General features: G+C 38.3%; 1 protein-coding gene across 1 annotated transcript in view; it reads left to right on the top strand.

The window, feature by feature from the left end:
• Window positions 1-15,820, top strand: part of ENPEP (glutamyl aminopeptidase) — a 49,114-nt gene extending 33,294 nt beyond the window's left edge. Inside the window, exons 11-20 of the mRNA XM_074950745.1 lie at window positions 2,880-2,959; window positions 4,682-4,818; window positions 4,946-5,001; window positions 8,377-8,527; window positions 9,361-9,440; window positions 9,528-9,629; window positions 9,735-9,905; window positions 11,427-11,567; window positions 13,491-13,569; window positions 13,845-15,820. Coding sequence (XP_074806846.1) covers window positions 2,880-2,959; window positions 4,682-4,818; window positions 4,946-5,001; window positions 8,377-8,527; window positions 9,361-9,440; window positions 9,528-9,629; window positions 9,735-9,905; window positions 11,427-11,567; window positions 13,491-13,569; window positions 13,845-13,982 — 1,135 coding nt within the window. The 3' untranslated portion in view covers window positions 13,983-15,820. The remainder of the gene's footprint in view (window positions 1-2,879; window positions 2,960-4,681; window positions 4,819-4,945; window positions 5,002-8,376; window positions 8,528-9,360; window positions 9,441-9,527; window positions 9,630-9,734; window positions 9,906-11,426; window positions 11,568-13,490; window positions 13,570-13,844) is intronic.
• Window positions 15,821-16,481: the final 661 nt, after the last annotated feature.

Genomic DNA, 16,481 nt, shown 5'->3' on the forward strand with positions numbered 1-16,481 from the left:
TCCCAGACTGCCCAGCAAGTGTGCCTCAGCAATAACCCACAGAGCACCATCTGTAAAGGCAAAAGAGTAGTTCTGTCCCCATGTTGATACAATTCTTGCCTTTTCTGCTTGAGACTGCCAACAAGGCTGCCAGTGCCAACTGTGGTGGTGGATTTGTGGGGCTTGACGTTGGACAACAACTAATTTCACACAGATCAAAGAGCCATCAGCCAGAAAAACCACTTCTGGTCACTAGTGCCCTGGTCTGGATTTGAATTTGGGGAGGGGGGAAATGTACAGACTTGAACCAAAAACAAATTCATTATTGCAAATTCTCCCTCTGTGCCATATGGAAGATTAACAGCTCCTTACTGTTCACAAAGTTGGCTCATTGCATCATGCTCAGAAGTGGGCAAATCCAGAAGCCCAGCTTTCCTCATAATCAAAGGAATTAGAGCACCAGGTTCTTGGTGTTCATCATGCTTTTAATGTAAATCCCAACGTGAGTCCCGCCCTAATCAGTCATGTACATTGTGCACTGCTCCAGTCATTCCAGAAACAGCTGCATCTCAGTAGTGGGGGAAATTAGTTCTAGATAAGTAAAGTTTAATTAAGTGCTTAGCGATAAAATACACTATTATATATAATTATTATTATTATTATAAAGTCCTAATATTATCTTCACTGGAATAGGTTTCATCCCTTGCAAAGGATCCAAGTGCACTGTAAAGCTTTACTCCCTCCCTAAGCCAGCGCTGATGTGGGAGAGGAGACCACTGGGGCCTTGTGCCCCTCAGTGGAACTGTGACAGCTCAGCTCCAGGTTTGGGTTTGTGACTAAGCTGTGAAACAGAGTCTAATAAAATTTTGTTCTCTGAAGCCTGCAGGGGTGGTCTCCCTAGCTGGCTACAGTGCCCCTGTCCTGACAAAGTCCTGTTCTGGATATTAACACTCAAAAGAGAAATACAACTTCAAGAACTCATGTTCTTTAAATAGTGCTGCTAGGCAAGTATATGGCTGCAATATAGAATGTCAGGAACACATCCTCAATACACATACTTAACAGGATATGGATATTGTACTTAATGCCCAAGAGAAGTATTTATGTACATGATCTCAGGAACATATTAAAACACTGAAGGAAAATCACTCCACTAAGTGCATTTACAAAACAAGTATTAAGAACTCTTTTATCGGCTTTCTCCTGGAGAAATGCAACAGCCAGACTTTTGGCCAAGCAATAACCCTTTTAAACTCCATGGCAATAATTCTCCAAAAGACAGGTAATAAAAGTTAAATATGTATAAATCTGTTAAAATATTTTGTATTTAAAAATGTAACACAAGAGCTGACCTTTCTCCTGGTAGGTAGCAAAGAGACATGACTTCCTTCATTTTCTTACTTGCCAGAATGAAGCTATCATTCCTTTGATCCTGGGTTCTAATGCAGTAAAGTCAGAAGAATGACACAAATTTTTGTATGGTGTTTGTCCCCATGGTATCTAAGATGATAGAAAAACATCTCTGGGCTGGATATTGATACCCTTACTTTATATAGTACCTTACTTCCCAACTGCTCCATTGATTTCAATGAGACTTATCAAAGAGTAAGATACTACTTAATGTGGGTAAAGGCATATCACAATCTGGTGCTCAGTGAGGGAGGGAGGAATCAATGTGGTCTAAAAGAAGAAACACAGGATTGGAGCAATCAAGAGGTCCTGAGTTCTAATTCTACCTCAGACACAGATTCGTTGTATAGTGCTCAAAGAATCACCTTCTGTTTTCTTATCTGTAAAACCGGTATAGTAATACTTAGCAACTTACCACACAGGGGTGTTGTGAAGGTTCATTAGTTAATGTCTGTACAAAACTTTGAACATGTAAACCTCTACATTAATGCTAAGGTCACCCATCTGCATATAATCATACTTCATGGAACTAAATGCCTTGTGATCTACTAGATTAGCATGATATGATACAGAAATACTACTTGACAAGACTCTATTTCCAACTGTGTATAATTATAACAAACACATTTACAGTATATAATGGTACAGAAATTAGCTAGTCCACACAACACCCCTCTGATATTGGGTAAATATCATTCCCATTTTATAGATGAAGAAACTGAGGCAGAGAGACATTAAGGCCCTCATTCAGAAAGGTATTTAAGCATGTGAATCCTTCCATGGATTTCAGAAAAATGGTTTGATCAATGGAACTACTCTTATGGCTAAAGTTAGGCATATGACTAAATACCTTGCTAAATCAAGGCATAAGTTACTTGCTTAATACCACACATAGTCAATGCCAGATTTTGGACTAAAACTCGGTAATCCATAGCTCCTAGTCCTGTGCTCAGTCTGCCAGAGGCCTGGCAGCAATTATACATATTTCATAGTTTTAGGGACTAAACTACTTCTATTCTCCATATCTAAAAGAGGAATGCTATCAGATACTTCAAACCTTTTATTTTAACTTAGAAATAGAATATTGTCCTAATTATGCAGGGTTTGCTCAATAAAAATAACCAAGTATCTATATTAGCTTGCCTGTATCCAAGATTTTTATAAATTGCTTTTGCCAGAAAGATACCCTAAAGCAGTTTATATTATATTTAAATAATCAAGGTATTGGTAAAAAAAACAAAAATTTGTTATCTGTGGTAATTAGTCATATATTAGTGGATATCTATATCTAGATACACAGGTATGTACATATTTAGAAATTGACTATGAAGAAGTAAGTTTATGCAGTCCCTAGCACAATAAAACTGGATCCTATAGGTGCTACAATATATTATTTATTAATCATAATAATAATAGATACAATATTTTAAATGTGTTATTTTAGGTTCTCTTTCAAAAGTTGTTTATTTTTTCATTTAAAATAATTTCAGTTACACATGGAATATCCCAGTGAAATGGTATGCTGGGAACGAAACAGATGTTACATTCTACAACAAATCAGAATCTGCAGGTAAACTTCAGTAATGTTTTATTTCCGAATAACAGTAGGTTCAATGTGACAATCATGCAAAGCTTTAAAAATATCCTTAGTAAGAACTAAAAGTAACAACTAACTTTTATGCTCTTCAGTGCTTGAAACACACTGCTTGGGAATAAAGGAGTTAAGATCCTTCCCTAGAAAGAGAATAAGCCCCTCCCATAAACAGGATTATGCTAATTACGTCCAATAATTAAAATCTATTCTTATTTATTCAAACAATATGACAGCCTATTATAAAATTGTTCATTTGGTTTAGAGGAATTTGGGGCACATTAAAACAAAGATTTCAGTTTAATTTTAATGATTGCGTCTGTGTGCGCAAGGACTGCATATTCAAATATTTAAGACATGCTTAAATCCACCCCTACTCAGAAAAGCACCTACACACTGCTTAGCTATAAGTCTGCTGTCCCACTGACAGCAATGGGATTTAAGTATGTGCTTTCCTGAATCTCAACCTAAGGGAGAAGCTGGATCTGGATGGTGATAAATACATCTCTTGCAGTGATAGGTGGCAGTCTAGAGTCGCTTAGTTTCGGTGGAGGGAGCTGCAGTACTGTGTTATATTTAGAATTGGCTGAAGCTATTTTCTGCTCAAAAAAACCAAGGAGATGTCCATGAAAGTTTTAGTTTTTTTCCCCAAAATTCTACATTTCAAAATTTGAAAAGTTTCTACTGCTCAACAAAATTTCAAAATTCAGAAATATATTACCAGCTCTTCTGTTCTCTTTTTGTATTAGGACCTGTCTCCCCTCTTGCAGTTGAGTTTGTTTTGTTTTTTTAAATTACTTTAAAGTTTGTGTTTAACTTAATTTTCATCCTAGACTCTGAATGCAAGTAAGCCTACCCATTATGTTATAATGCATAACAGAAAACTGCATGAAAGAATTTTCTCTCACCACTCTCTCCAACGCAACACTGGAGACTGAGAGTTGTCCCAATGAATTAGAACAGTCACTTGAAATACCTTGCACTGCTCATCCAAAGTGAAAAATACTATTTACTGAGTCAATACGCATTGGAGTAAAAGGCTTCTGACTTCAGACACTGGAATAGGCACTAAGTGAACTTTCAAAACTGCTGACCACAGTGGGAGCAGTTTAACTTTTGAGAATGGAACATCATCCTCAAGGGTTAGGCTTCATTCTGAGTTTCCATGAACCTCAAGACTTGAGTCAGGGCTTGGTTTATTTTATAGTTTAATTAATTTGTAGCTATAGGACCTGAGTCAAGGAAGAGGAATTAAAAAAGAGATGCATAGACCTAAAATGGAAAAACATGCAGAGGATAAATAGGTAAAATATAAAATCAGATTAATACAAATACTGAGAACTGATAGAGGCTTTTGGAATAAATATTAATAGGAATAATTTTTGTGATTATTCTTTTTGCAATAAACACTTAATTTTCTTTATGCTTATTCTAAATTCAGTAGTCTCCATTTTTAATAATGAACATTTGCATACAGATTTCACACTGTTACCACAGTTATTTCTTATTCTAAGCTAACAGGTAGCATCAATATCTTTACTCTCTGCCATTTTAGAGCAACCAACCTAGAATTAAGCTTTGGGTCCTTTGTGGATATGGGTTAAAAATCAAACATGACTTTTGGAGTGAATATATTTCCAATGAGTCCCCCCCAGCCATGTATTTATATGCATGTAAAATTTCATTACTATTTGTTTACAGCCACCGGAATTACTATAACACCCAGCAACCCTAATTCTTTACTGAAAATAAATCCAGACCACATTGGATTTTATCGTGTAAATTATGAAACACAAACTTGGAACAACATAGCCAATAATCTGCTTAACAACCAAAAGGTGAGTCTGATTAAATTAACTGGATTTGGTTACAAGCTGGTTGGTTTCTGGGATCTATTGACAATTACTGTTTCTTCTACAAAATATAAACATCTTTTTGCTTCTTTTTCTTCCTCCCCTCGTGCAGTATTTCTCTTCTGGTGATCGTGCCGGGCTTGTGGATGATGTGTTTTCTTTGGCAAGGTAGGTTTTATAATGAAACTAGCACATTATAGACATTTCAAAATAGCTTTCATGTCTTCCCATGGTTATTATATTGGCATTCTCTTGGTTTGGATGGTGGTAATGAGAATTTTTAAACTATTATTTTATTGTAACTACAGGAAGAATCAAGTCTTGGTTTGTCTTCAGCAGCCTTTTCTTCTCTTACATTTTCCTCCATAAGGAGAAAATTCAAATGTGGGTACAACTCTTATTGATATCAGTTAGAGTTGGCCTTACCTGTCCAATATTAGGGTGTGATCCTAAATCACTGAAGTTAATGGGAGTTTTGCCATTCACTTCAATGGGAGAAGGATTTTATTTCCTATCTCTGCCTGAAGAACTCTTGGTTTTTTGAGCCTGGTGTGGATGGCAAGGCCATGACAGAAATGTTCCAGATGAAGCATTCCCAGAAGAAACCAGGTGTCTAAAGAGAGTCACAGAGGTCTGTCCCTCTGTGTATATGTCTCGATAGATATCCCAAAATCCAACAGATTTCCTTCTGAATCCTGAGACATTAGGACAGTTAATGAGACATAACTTCTTTGCTGGTCACACAACTGTGTGTACCTTTTCAAGGTTTGTTTGGTGAATAAAAGCAGGTAACTACACAATGTGGATTGCCCTAGAATGGTAATGAGAGCTCCTTCAGAGCTGCTCTGCTCTTGTACATGACATCTAATCATAATAATCCTTCAGAACTTTCTTTGGAAAGTGCCTCCTGTGTATGTTCCGTAACTTTTTCCCAAGTTTATTATCGGAGCCCTTTTAAAGAGCACGGTGCTATAATAATCTCTTTAGCACTTTAATTGCTGTTATCACACAATACAGACAATTCCTTTTGCTTTGGGATGAAGTGAAGGGCTCTTGTGGGAGTGCAGTTGAGTAGCTGTGTATAAAAGAGATAAACACTGTGAGAACTGGAAGGACTGTTGATAACAGAGTTCCATAAAAAGTCAGGAAAATAAAGATGGTTTGGGCCTGGTTACTAAACCCATTAAGAATGCAATTGCATAAGCAAAATATATACACAATTTTGCATCCAATTTACTTGTAATTATTGCAGTTGTGCATGCAAAGGATTAATTATGATCATTTGTTCCCACATGACTGAATTACACACACAATCACAGCAAGTGTGTGCATGAATTGTACACCTATTCGTTTAAAATCAAACCCTTTATGTTCAATACCATGTACAATACAAAAAAAAACCCCATAACATACAAGATTCCATGATTATTAAACATACTAGCTAAATATTTAGAGCTAGTTTGTCCCTTCTGTGGGACTCACATTAACAAATATTCTATGTCACTAATATTCTGCATTACAAATACTAGTTAATTTTCACAACTCCTCTTTAAAATGGGTAGGGATTAACATCCCCATTTTGCAGATAAGGAAACTGAGATACACAAGTGTTAAGTGATTTGCCAAAGACCAAACAGTGAATTGGCGGTATTGGAATGTATGGCTTTCTGGCTCTCAGTCATGTGATCAGACCACTAGCTACCCATTGTTTTGTGAAAATACAAACTCACAGCCAGAGTATGAATCCATTACTCCCACTGGTGAACAGTTACAAAAGCAGTCCCACTGAATTCATTGGATTCTTCCCCCAACATTAAAATATTTCCCCATGTTTAGATCCTCAGTGTTTATTTCTGGGTCATAAAAAGATTTGCAAGCCAGTTTGTATTCCTGGATCTGCCACTGGCCTGCTGATTGACCTTGGGCAAGTCACTTTCACCACTTGATGTCTCAGTGTCTCCAGCTGCAATATGGAGATAATGATACTGACCCTTTTCAAAGTGCTTTGAGATTTACTGATGAAAAGCACGATGTTAACGCTAGATATTATTGTAATTGCTTACTGATTTGAAACAACCTCCTCTATTAACAGATACTCCGAATAGTATCGGCAGATTTTCTGCATTTTACTATGAGTTGATAAACCTGTAGCCAAATACTTTTAGTCACTGATGTAATATACAGGTTTCAAAACTAAAAGAGAAAACCAATCCTTAGATGAGCCACGTATCCACAGTCCCACTGGGACATATTCACCAATTAAATTTACAACACTTCCATGACTGCAACAATTAAAAGTGTGTTATTTTCAGCTGTCCCATCATAGCATCCAATACACGTAAGTGGGGTGCTAAGTGTCGAGAGTCTACATTAAAAGCAGGTGTACAGAAGCCAACTTTTATACAGACCTGGACCGTTTCACCATGTAATAGGGAGGGAAGAGAGGATTCTCCAGAATAGGCTGTGAAGTCAATCAGGTTATCACTAAAGCGGAGCGAAATTATTAAAAAAAATAAAGATTCAGGTGAACAAACATTCTGTGAATTCGGGTTGAATTTGCCAAATTGTTTTGATTGAAAAAAAAAATCTGAAGCATCAATCTGGTTGATTGGAAATGAATTTTTGTCTGATTCCCCCTCTGCCAATGAACTGAACGATCAGCTATTTGCCCAGTTTTACTTATTGCTGCTCTCCCAAGAGCACTGTGCTGAATGGTGGTGTGCTTGCTCTGCCTAGTCTATTTTTAGACCAGACAGTAAGTTGAATCCTCATGAGTGCCTGTTCCATAATATAGCACATTCCCATGGAGCAAAGGAATAAGAAAGCCACAGCAGCCCCCACCTCCTACTGTCTGGGGAGAGGAAAGGAAGATGTTGCCCCTATTCCTTCCCAGAGGAGACAGTTTGTTGGCTCTCCAGAATCCCTAATCAGCCCTATCTCGTGGCAGTGGGGGGAATGAGGGAGACAAGAAAACTTCTCGTCCCAACCATGTTCGCAAAAACTGGAAAAGAGGACGCTGCTTGTTTGGGGGCCCGCTCTGTCCTTCTCTCTTCCTATTAGAGAAGAGGTAGACTGGGTGCAGTACACAATTGAGGAAGAAATGATGAGTGATTTGGAGGACAGAGAGAAAAGGGACAGTGATTAGATGGAGAAGGAAGAAGAAATTAAATCTAAGGCAAACAGACACTGAAAAAAGTAGAAGGCTGATTTCTAACTTGACTCTTCTGAAATTGGGATTTGAACAGATTTGCTTCTAGAGAGGCACATGCTCCTGAGGCAAGTCCCTCTGCTTCCTACAGATTGTACAATAGGATCGATACATTGTCGTCCTCAAAAATATTAGACTGTTTCCAAAATAGGCAAGCAAGTTTTCAAATTGCATACAATGAATTCCTTCTGAAAAGAGCTCCTCCTCACAAGAATGATGCAGCCATTGAACATGGTTACAATTAACACACACTACACTAGACTTCTGTGTGTGTTTCAGTTACAAAAGAGGCAGGATTTGTAAAGTTGTGTCAGTTGTCTCTCTTCCTTCCTCAGGGCTGAACTTTTGAATTATGCTGTTCCACTGAATCTAACAAAATATCTACAAAATGAAGAGGACTATTTACCTTGGCATAGAGTTATATCAGCTGTATCTTACCTCAGAGACATGCTTAGAGATGATACAGAGCTCTACCCCAAGTTTAAGGTGATGCAATCAATGAAAGTCGTGCTTATAATCTATTAATCTTACAGTTCAGAGCTATAATAATGATAATATTGAAAGCTGAGTGATTTTCAAAGTTGCTGAAACTGTTTTATGTATAATTTCAACATTAAAAGATGTATATTATTTATTATACTCTTAACATATATTTTGTGAGCTGATTTATATAGGTCCATGAATTATAAAATACAGTCTGGGACTATATACTGGAAATAAAATTGGAGTGTTCCCAGTTATGGTTGCCACCTATTGATTGTTCACCGTACAGTTGTTTTTGTGCCAGGGCTGTCTTGTGTATTACAAGCAAGATTGTTCAAGATAGCAAAACTTCTGATGCCTGACCTACACCATCAAAGGTAACTGTGTCTCAGTGAGGTTGTCAGCAATCAAGATAGCTGACCTGGGGTGGAACATACTTCAATGGTCAGCACAAATTGTAGTCAGCATTATGTCAGGGAATCAAGCTGAGCAGAGAGTGTACTAGTTTACACTAGTTGTTATGTTATCATAGTGTAGACAAGGTTTGAGGATGATGGGACATCTTCATGTTGTGTCAGCACATCATAGCAGTACAAAGCAAAGATGCAGTATGATGTTCACACCCTTTCATGACATTTTTTGCGAATACAGACTAACACGGCTGCTACTCTAAACCTTTCATGACATGGTGACTTTGTTGAAAGTTTTTTTTCCAGAGTATGGTTAAGGGGTTTTTGTTGTTATTACCGGTATTTTTAAAAAGGCAAACTATGAATATAAAAACCTTGTTACATCATGAAACCCATAAGGGTAATCAGAAAACCTCTTTATTTCAGGCATACTTTCGCAGTTTGGTTAAACCCATTGCAAGTAAGCTGGGTTGGAACGATGATGAAACTGGAAGCCATGTGATGAGGTTAAGAATTTATTGTATACATTATTATATATAGACTCAGATTGTTGAACACTTGGAAAATCTCCCTCTCTCTGTTTTTTTTTAAAGGCTTCTTCGTGCAGAAGTTTTAGGATTTGCATGCAGAATGGATGACCCAGATGCTTTGAACAATGCATCTAGCTTATTTTATTCCTGGTTAGATGGCTCAAGGTGAATATTCATGGTTTTTGCATTCAGTTAAGAGTACTGTGTATGGTATTATAATGCAACTCAAAAAAAGGTGGCAACCATAATATATTGCTTTATGTTTTTTAGTCCACCTGTAAATCTCCGGCTCTTGGTATATCGCTATGGGATGCAGAACTCCGGCAATGAGACATCATGGAACTATATGTTTCAGAAATACCAAAATACTTCATTAGCTCAAGAAAAAGAAAAGTTGCTCTATGGTCTGGCATCAGTGAAGGACATCACCCTTTTGGACAGGTTGCTGAAAATACGCTGAAAGACTTATTTTCCTTCTCCCATCTACCCACCCACTCACGTGCATTACCATTTTTGTCATATATAAAGTATGATATAGAACACAGCAGATTGTCAAATGCTGTCACTCTTGAGTAGTCCTCCCTGAGATTATACTGTCAGTAACTAGGCAAAGTCATTGTTCCCTTGTTTGAAAGAATATGCTCAGGTGATGGTTTTTATAGCCCTTCATCTCTTGCAAACATACAACTACCCTAATTATTACTACTACTATCAGGATTGTATCCTCCAAGGTCCCAGTTGGGATCTGGGCACCATTATGCTAGCACATAAAATGACAGTCCCTGCCCCGAAGAGTTTACAATTGAAGACAAGATTAAACAAATGAGCATAACTAACAATAGGAAGAACTAGAAGAGTGGGGACGAGGGTAACAGTAATATGGATATGTGGTGACCGAGGTTAGCATTGTGTATCACTTCACAGGTGCACATCATCATTTAAGGTTATTTTGTAACTAACCCCTACACAGTCATCACGTCTATGACTAAAACATGGATTATTCAGACAAACCCAAATCTGCAGAGCAAAAACAACAAACAACAAATCCACACTGTAGGTAACTCACAGGTGGAATTTGGCCCTTCCCAGAATCAACCTTTTTAATGAAATAAAGGAGAAAAAGAACACACCACTGAGAAAGCTGGCTGTGCACTCAGCCACTTGTTTATGGGGCTGAGGGTTCTGTTCTTCAGCTCCAAGTTACAGTACCTGAAGAGGAACCTCTTTGCAGCTGCTGCTGTACATTGTAGCTAGGAGTAGCTTCCTAATATTGTCCTTAAATATGTGTCTGTGAGACAGTGAGTCCACCCATTTTATGGACCTATTGGTCACTCCCCTGACCTACTGCATTATAAACCTTCTGTAGTTCCCAAGATTTCATCCTGTTAGACTAATGGACTTTGAGCTCACTCACTGGGATAGAAAACAGATAGATTTAGGGTAAAATTTTCAAGTGAAATAGGAAATCAATGGGAACTAGATGCCTGAATATCTTTGATGATCTAGGCCCTAAGCCCGGTTGATTTTCAATGAGATGCCCAGAACTTACTTTGTGCTGGGGCTCAGCTCCAGCACTTCTTCTGTCAGTAGCGTGCCAGGCATAAGCTTGCACATATGGTGCATGCAAGGTCATGATATGTGGAAGATGCATTGTTTTCGCTTGAGCGGCACCTTGAAGAAAAAAAATTTTAAAACACGGGCGATGTCTACATGCCTGTCGCTTTTGAAAAAAATCTTATCCTTAATAGGTAATCACATTTTAGACCAGTCTATTTCATCCTTAAAATGGTCTAGGAAAAATAAGTCTCTAGTGTTAGATTTTCCATAGTAAAATATAAATATTTCTGCAGATGGTAGGTTGGTCTCAGTAGCCTGAATAGTTTCTTTACAACTCACTTTTCACAATCTTTAATAGAAGGTTTTAAAGTCTGTTTAATTGTTTCCCCCTCTGGTTTCTCCTAGGTATCTAAAATATATTTACAACACCAGTCTTATTAAAAGTCAGGATGTGTTCAGAGTCCTGAGATACATCTCCTATAACAGCTATGGCAAAACCATGGCTTGGGACTGGATACGGCTCAACTGGGAATACCTAGTCAGCAGGTACGTTAACATCCTTCGAACGTTTTACACTTAATTCTAAGTCTCCTGGTCTTTATTTCCTTCTCTCACCTTACTTAAGTCTCGCCACACAGTCACCATTAGGTGCAGGAACACATCAATCCATTTCTCTTAATGTGAAACAAAACTTGCAGATATCTTTGGGTTTACCCATTTCTGTGGAAGCAAATGGCTCTAAGAAGCAACTCCTTCGGACAGAGAGCTGAAAATGTTTTAAATATTACTGAAGCCTGTGGTGAAAAAGAAGAGTTACTGCTAACTTGAAAATCCTACACTAAATTTCCAGTCTGAATCAAAACTTGCTGAGAGCTGAGTAGCACAATGCAGGAGTTGGTTTGATTGTTAGTTACCTCTCTCTCTTTTGGACAAAGTAACTAGCTGTCAGATCTTTTAAACACTGCATAACGTAGGAAGCACATTTAAGGCCCTAGTTCAGCAAGTTACTTAAAAACCTGCCTGACTTTAAGCATGTGAAGAATCCCATTGGTTTATGGAGACTAGTTTTTCTGAGAATCCAGCCATTAACGTTTGGTCCTGTGAGATACTGAACACCCTAATCTGCCACAGCTTTCACAATACTCAGATCCTTGCAGACTAAAGGCTGTATAAGGCCCTCCATACCATTTAGGCTACCAGTGGAATAACTAAACAAACTTCAGAGGGAGTTATCACACCAGCTCATCATAAACTGTTGCAGAGGCGAGCAATAATTCCACGGATTCAGTAACTAACTCCCATGCAAGTGGTGTGAAAGGGCTGCACCTGCTAGGACAACCAATAGGCTGGTGCAACAGCTACAGAAAAAAATGCATTGTAGCCCAGTGCCCTAGGTAGATTTTGCATCTCCCCCCCCCCCACCCCCCGCCCCGCAAAAAAAAAAAAAAAAGAATTTCCAGTCATTTCACCCACATAGACACTACCCATTCTGGTTTTCTGCAGGCATATTGATTATCACCTTTAGTGAATTGTGATCTCTCCCACACTAAGTTGTGACAGCACGAGAAGAATCAGTCAGGAAGCTTTTTGCTTTAATATTTACTCATAAAAAGCCAAGTATTTTTCGAGGAAAAGGAGAGAGAACATACACGACAGTTTCCTAGAGGTGTGCTGTATTATGGTTTGGGCTTTTTGAACCGTATATCTGTGTGGTAAAGAATTGTAATATGAACTTGAGGAATAAAAAGATGTAGATAAAAGCAGTTAAGACTTATTCTACAAGGTATATTTCTATCCCCAAAATAGCCAGTGCCAGGAGAAAACTGTAGCAAGTTCCACAGAGTTATGGGAGTAGTGTTCTATGGAATCTGCAGCAGTCAATCCCCAATCTGGCCTAATACAGAATATTCTCTTTATTCACAGCAATCTACAATGAGGGGGGTCTTGTACTTTTCTTATTCCCTCTTGTACTAACAATGAAATCAGCTTCCAGCTTTGCTCCTGTCTATTCACACCGATTCCTGAGGTGCTCTTTCACTCCTACTAATAGAGTAGGACATTAGAAAGGGAATCTAATTGAAAATCACATGAGGGCATAGAATCACAATAAGCCTGCCAATTTACAGAGGTCCTCTGGCCATACACAATTTTAGCTCCACAAAGGGATAGAGACATGTGAGGGTGTTGTAATGGAAATTTCTCTCAAGGGTTGGCTCGATTCCGGGCAGAAGACACCGTTCTTTGAATATGTTTACATCAGAGACCTTGCCAGGTATAGCTAAACTACAGAATAGTACAAAAATCACATATGTTTTTTCAGATATTTCTGGTAACATCTAGAAATTTGGGGCAACATTTATTTCATGATGCTAAAAGATTAAGAACTAAAAGAGTTTATTAACAATAAAGGAACAAACACTCCAAAAAAGCAAACTTATTTTTATACCAAATACTATTTATTTTTTTCAGGTACACTATCAATGATAGAAATCTTGGTCGAATAGTATCAATAACCCAAACGTTCAACACTGACCTTCAGCTTTGGCAGGTATGGAGATGATGCCTATAGTCATTTTAAGCCACTAAGTTGTAAGATCTTCCTCGGCAGGAAACTTGTCCTTTTATTCTCTAAGATGCCTAGCACAGTTTTGGATGCTATAAAATTATTATTCAAGTACTACCAGTCCAATCCTGAAGTCCTTTCTCAAATAAAACTTTCCATGATTTCAAGAGCATAGAATTGGGCCTTATAAAAATTACTTGATGTTAAATACAACAGAAGTACTTGCTGCCTGTGAATTCATTTTGTTTTCTCTTTTCAAGATGGAAAATTTCTTTGAAAAATACCCTAATGCTGGAGCAGGAGAAGCACCCAGGAAACAGGCTCTCGAAACAGTAAAGAACAATATTGAATGGCTAAAACAAAACAAGGGAGAGATAGAAGCATGGCTAACAACTTAATGTTTTACTTCAAAGTTGCGAAGAATTAAAAAGATATTCTCTTAATTTTATGCACTTATTGTTTCGTACAAGAACATTTGGGAATCCATTTACAAATGCTGTCTCTGAATCCTACAAACACTTATGCACTTGAATAACTTTACTCATGTAAGATAAATAAGGCTACTTGTAAGAGAAAAGTTACTCATGTTATAAGCAATTGCAGGATTGGACTCCTGTTTGTACCTCCCACCTACTGCTTTGAAAAATGCACCCCTTTGTTTATGTAGAAAGAAACCCATTTAAGAGTATTTAAAACACTCAGGGATACCTTTCCAAGTGTATTTTACAGGTGGTCTATTCCAAGGGAATTAAGTAATAATTTGAACTTGTTTTAAAATCATTTTATATGTTTATACTTGTAAAAAAGACACATCATGTGGGTTTAGCTTTGCACTCTTAGTACTAAAGAAATGTCAGTTAATTTTCAGAGGGGTAGCCGTGTTAGTCTGGATCTGTAAAAGCGGAAAAGAGTCCTGTGGCTTAATGTGCCACAGGACTCTTTGTCAGTTAATTTTGTTTCTCAATTGATTCTTTAAAAGTTTAACTATTGGTATTCAAGGGATCAATATTACCAGCTTACTGTTTAAGTTTATTATTTGGGATTCTGTAATTTTTATTTTTTGTTTTTCTCTCTAAATCCTGCCAAAGTACCAGCACCTAGGATAGAAGTCACTATAAGTTTTAGACAAGGAAATGGGTACCTGTTACCTCTCTTTCCATAAGAAGAGCAAAAACAAACAAACAAACAAGAACAACTATGAAACGCTCACTCTTAACTAGGAAATAAAAGACTGGCCACCACTGCCTTTTTGAAAAACATCAACCACTGCTTCTAAAGAATTTCAGATTTGGCAATCACTTTGAGACCTGCAGCCCGAGGAGGGGCAAATCCATCCCTGTGCTGGAGCTAGGGCCGGCCCAGGAACATGGGGGAAACAGACTGGGCCTCCTCTATCCAGGAACAACTGGAGGCCAGTTTGTCTCCCAGTGCAGGCTACTGAGTAGGCCTGAAAGTTGGCCAAACTTATCCACTATTTCAATGGGCCACTGAAGGAGGGCAGAATCAAGGGGGAGTAAAAGCACACCTCCTTTCACCCTGGAAAGCCCCCAGCAGGAGTGTGAGGCTGCTGAAGAGATGGCGCAGATCTGGCTGTGCACCAGGAATAGAGAAATACCCTAGGAACAGGGGGCCCCTGTGGGGCTACTCCTGCCTTATGACACCCCTCCACCCCATTTGTTCCACCTTAGCTGGTGCAAAAGGCGGTGCAGAACAACTGTGAATCTGGATCCAGCTGTGAAAGAATAAGCAGTTTCTTCACTTTCAGAGATTTGAGAAGCAGAACTGATGCTTTCTCATGCTCTATTGACCGCTTACTCATGTTTCAGGCCAAATTCACCCTAGGCTGTGCAGGTAGCTTCCATTGAGGTCAGAGAATTCTAGTGACTGTTAGTCAATTGCTATATGAAAGGAAAGTGTCAGCCAGCATTCCACAAATAAACATTTAAGGATTTTAACCTACAATGGTTACATCCCACTGCTGTTATATGCTTCCAATTGTGATGGGAACATGGCAAAGAGCCAAGTGACTTCTTCAGTGCTCTTGCCTTTGCCCAGCAATGAAAGTGAGGCAATTGTACAGAACCAAAATATGCACAGAACATGAAAGAAAACTTTCATTCCCCCCATATGAAAAAAATTCATATTTATAATGGAGTCCTTGTCTTAGACCCTATCATCTTATGTCTGTACCTTTAAATATTTTTATGATTGAATAAAGCAAATCAGTATGGTGAATAAAGCAAATCAATATGGTGACTCTTCTCCTGTGGGCTGATTTAACGTTAGCACGCTGCAATATAGAATACGTAGTAATACTCAATGGCACAGGCTGTCGTCCCCACACACACACTGTCACACTGCCTATTTTTAGCCAAATGTTTTTGATCCTAACTGGCCAATATGTATTGTGTATTCCCCTCTGTAGTTGAGCCAAAGGAGAGAGAGATCTATTATAGCGCTCATCTTAAGAGCTGAGCATTTTAGCTTCACCTTGTTCTTTTAGCTCTGGAGGTCCTCAGTTCAATCCCTGGTGTGTCAGCTATCATATAAGTGAGGTCTCATCTGTAACTGAACCAGAGACTGCTACCATGAAAAGCATGAGAAAGGGCCAACCTCTCAAGCTGAGAATTGCAATAGATCCATATCCTCTGTGGATCAGCCACAGAAGGAAACCCATTTCATACACTGAGCAATGGGTTACATTCACACCTATCAAAAAGAGAAGAGAATTAGTTTTACAAGATGGTTCAGCTCTATTAGCTTCAAGTCTGTCTGAAAAATACAGATTTTTATGTTCTAATTAATTAAACAATGAGAAAATATGAGGCAGCTCATCTAGTAGGAAGGGGGGGGGGGAGGAGTTTCTAAAGTTCTAAGTAGATTTGATCCAGTGCAAT

This window comes from Natator depressus, chromosome 4 (assembly GCF_965152275.1).
Source record: "Natator depressus isolate rNatDep1 chromosome 4, rNatDep2.hap1, whole genome shotgun sequence".
NCBI classification, from domain to species: Eukaryota; Metazoa; Chordata; order Testudines; family Cheloniidae; genus Natator; species Natator depressus.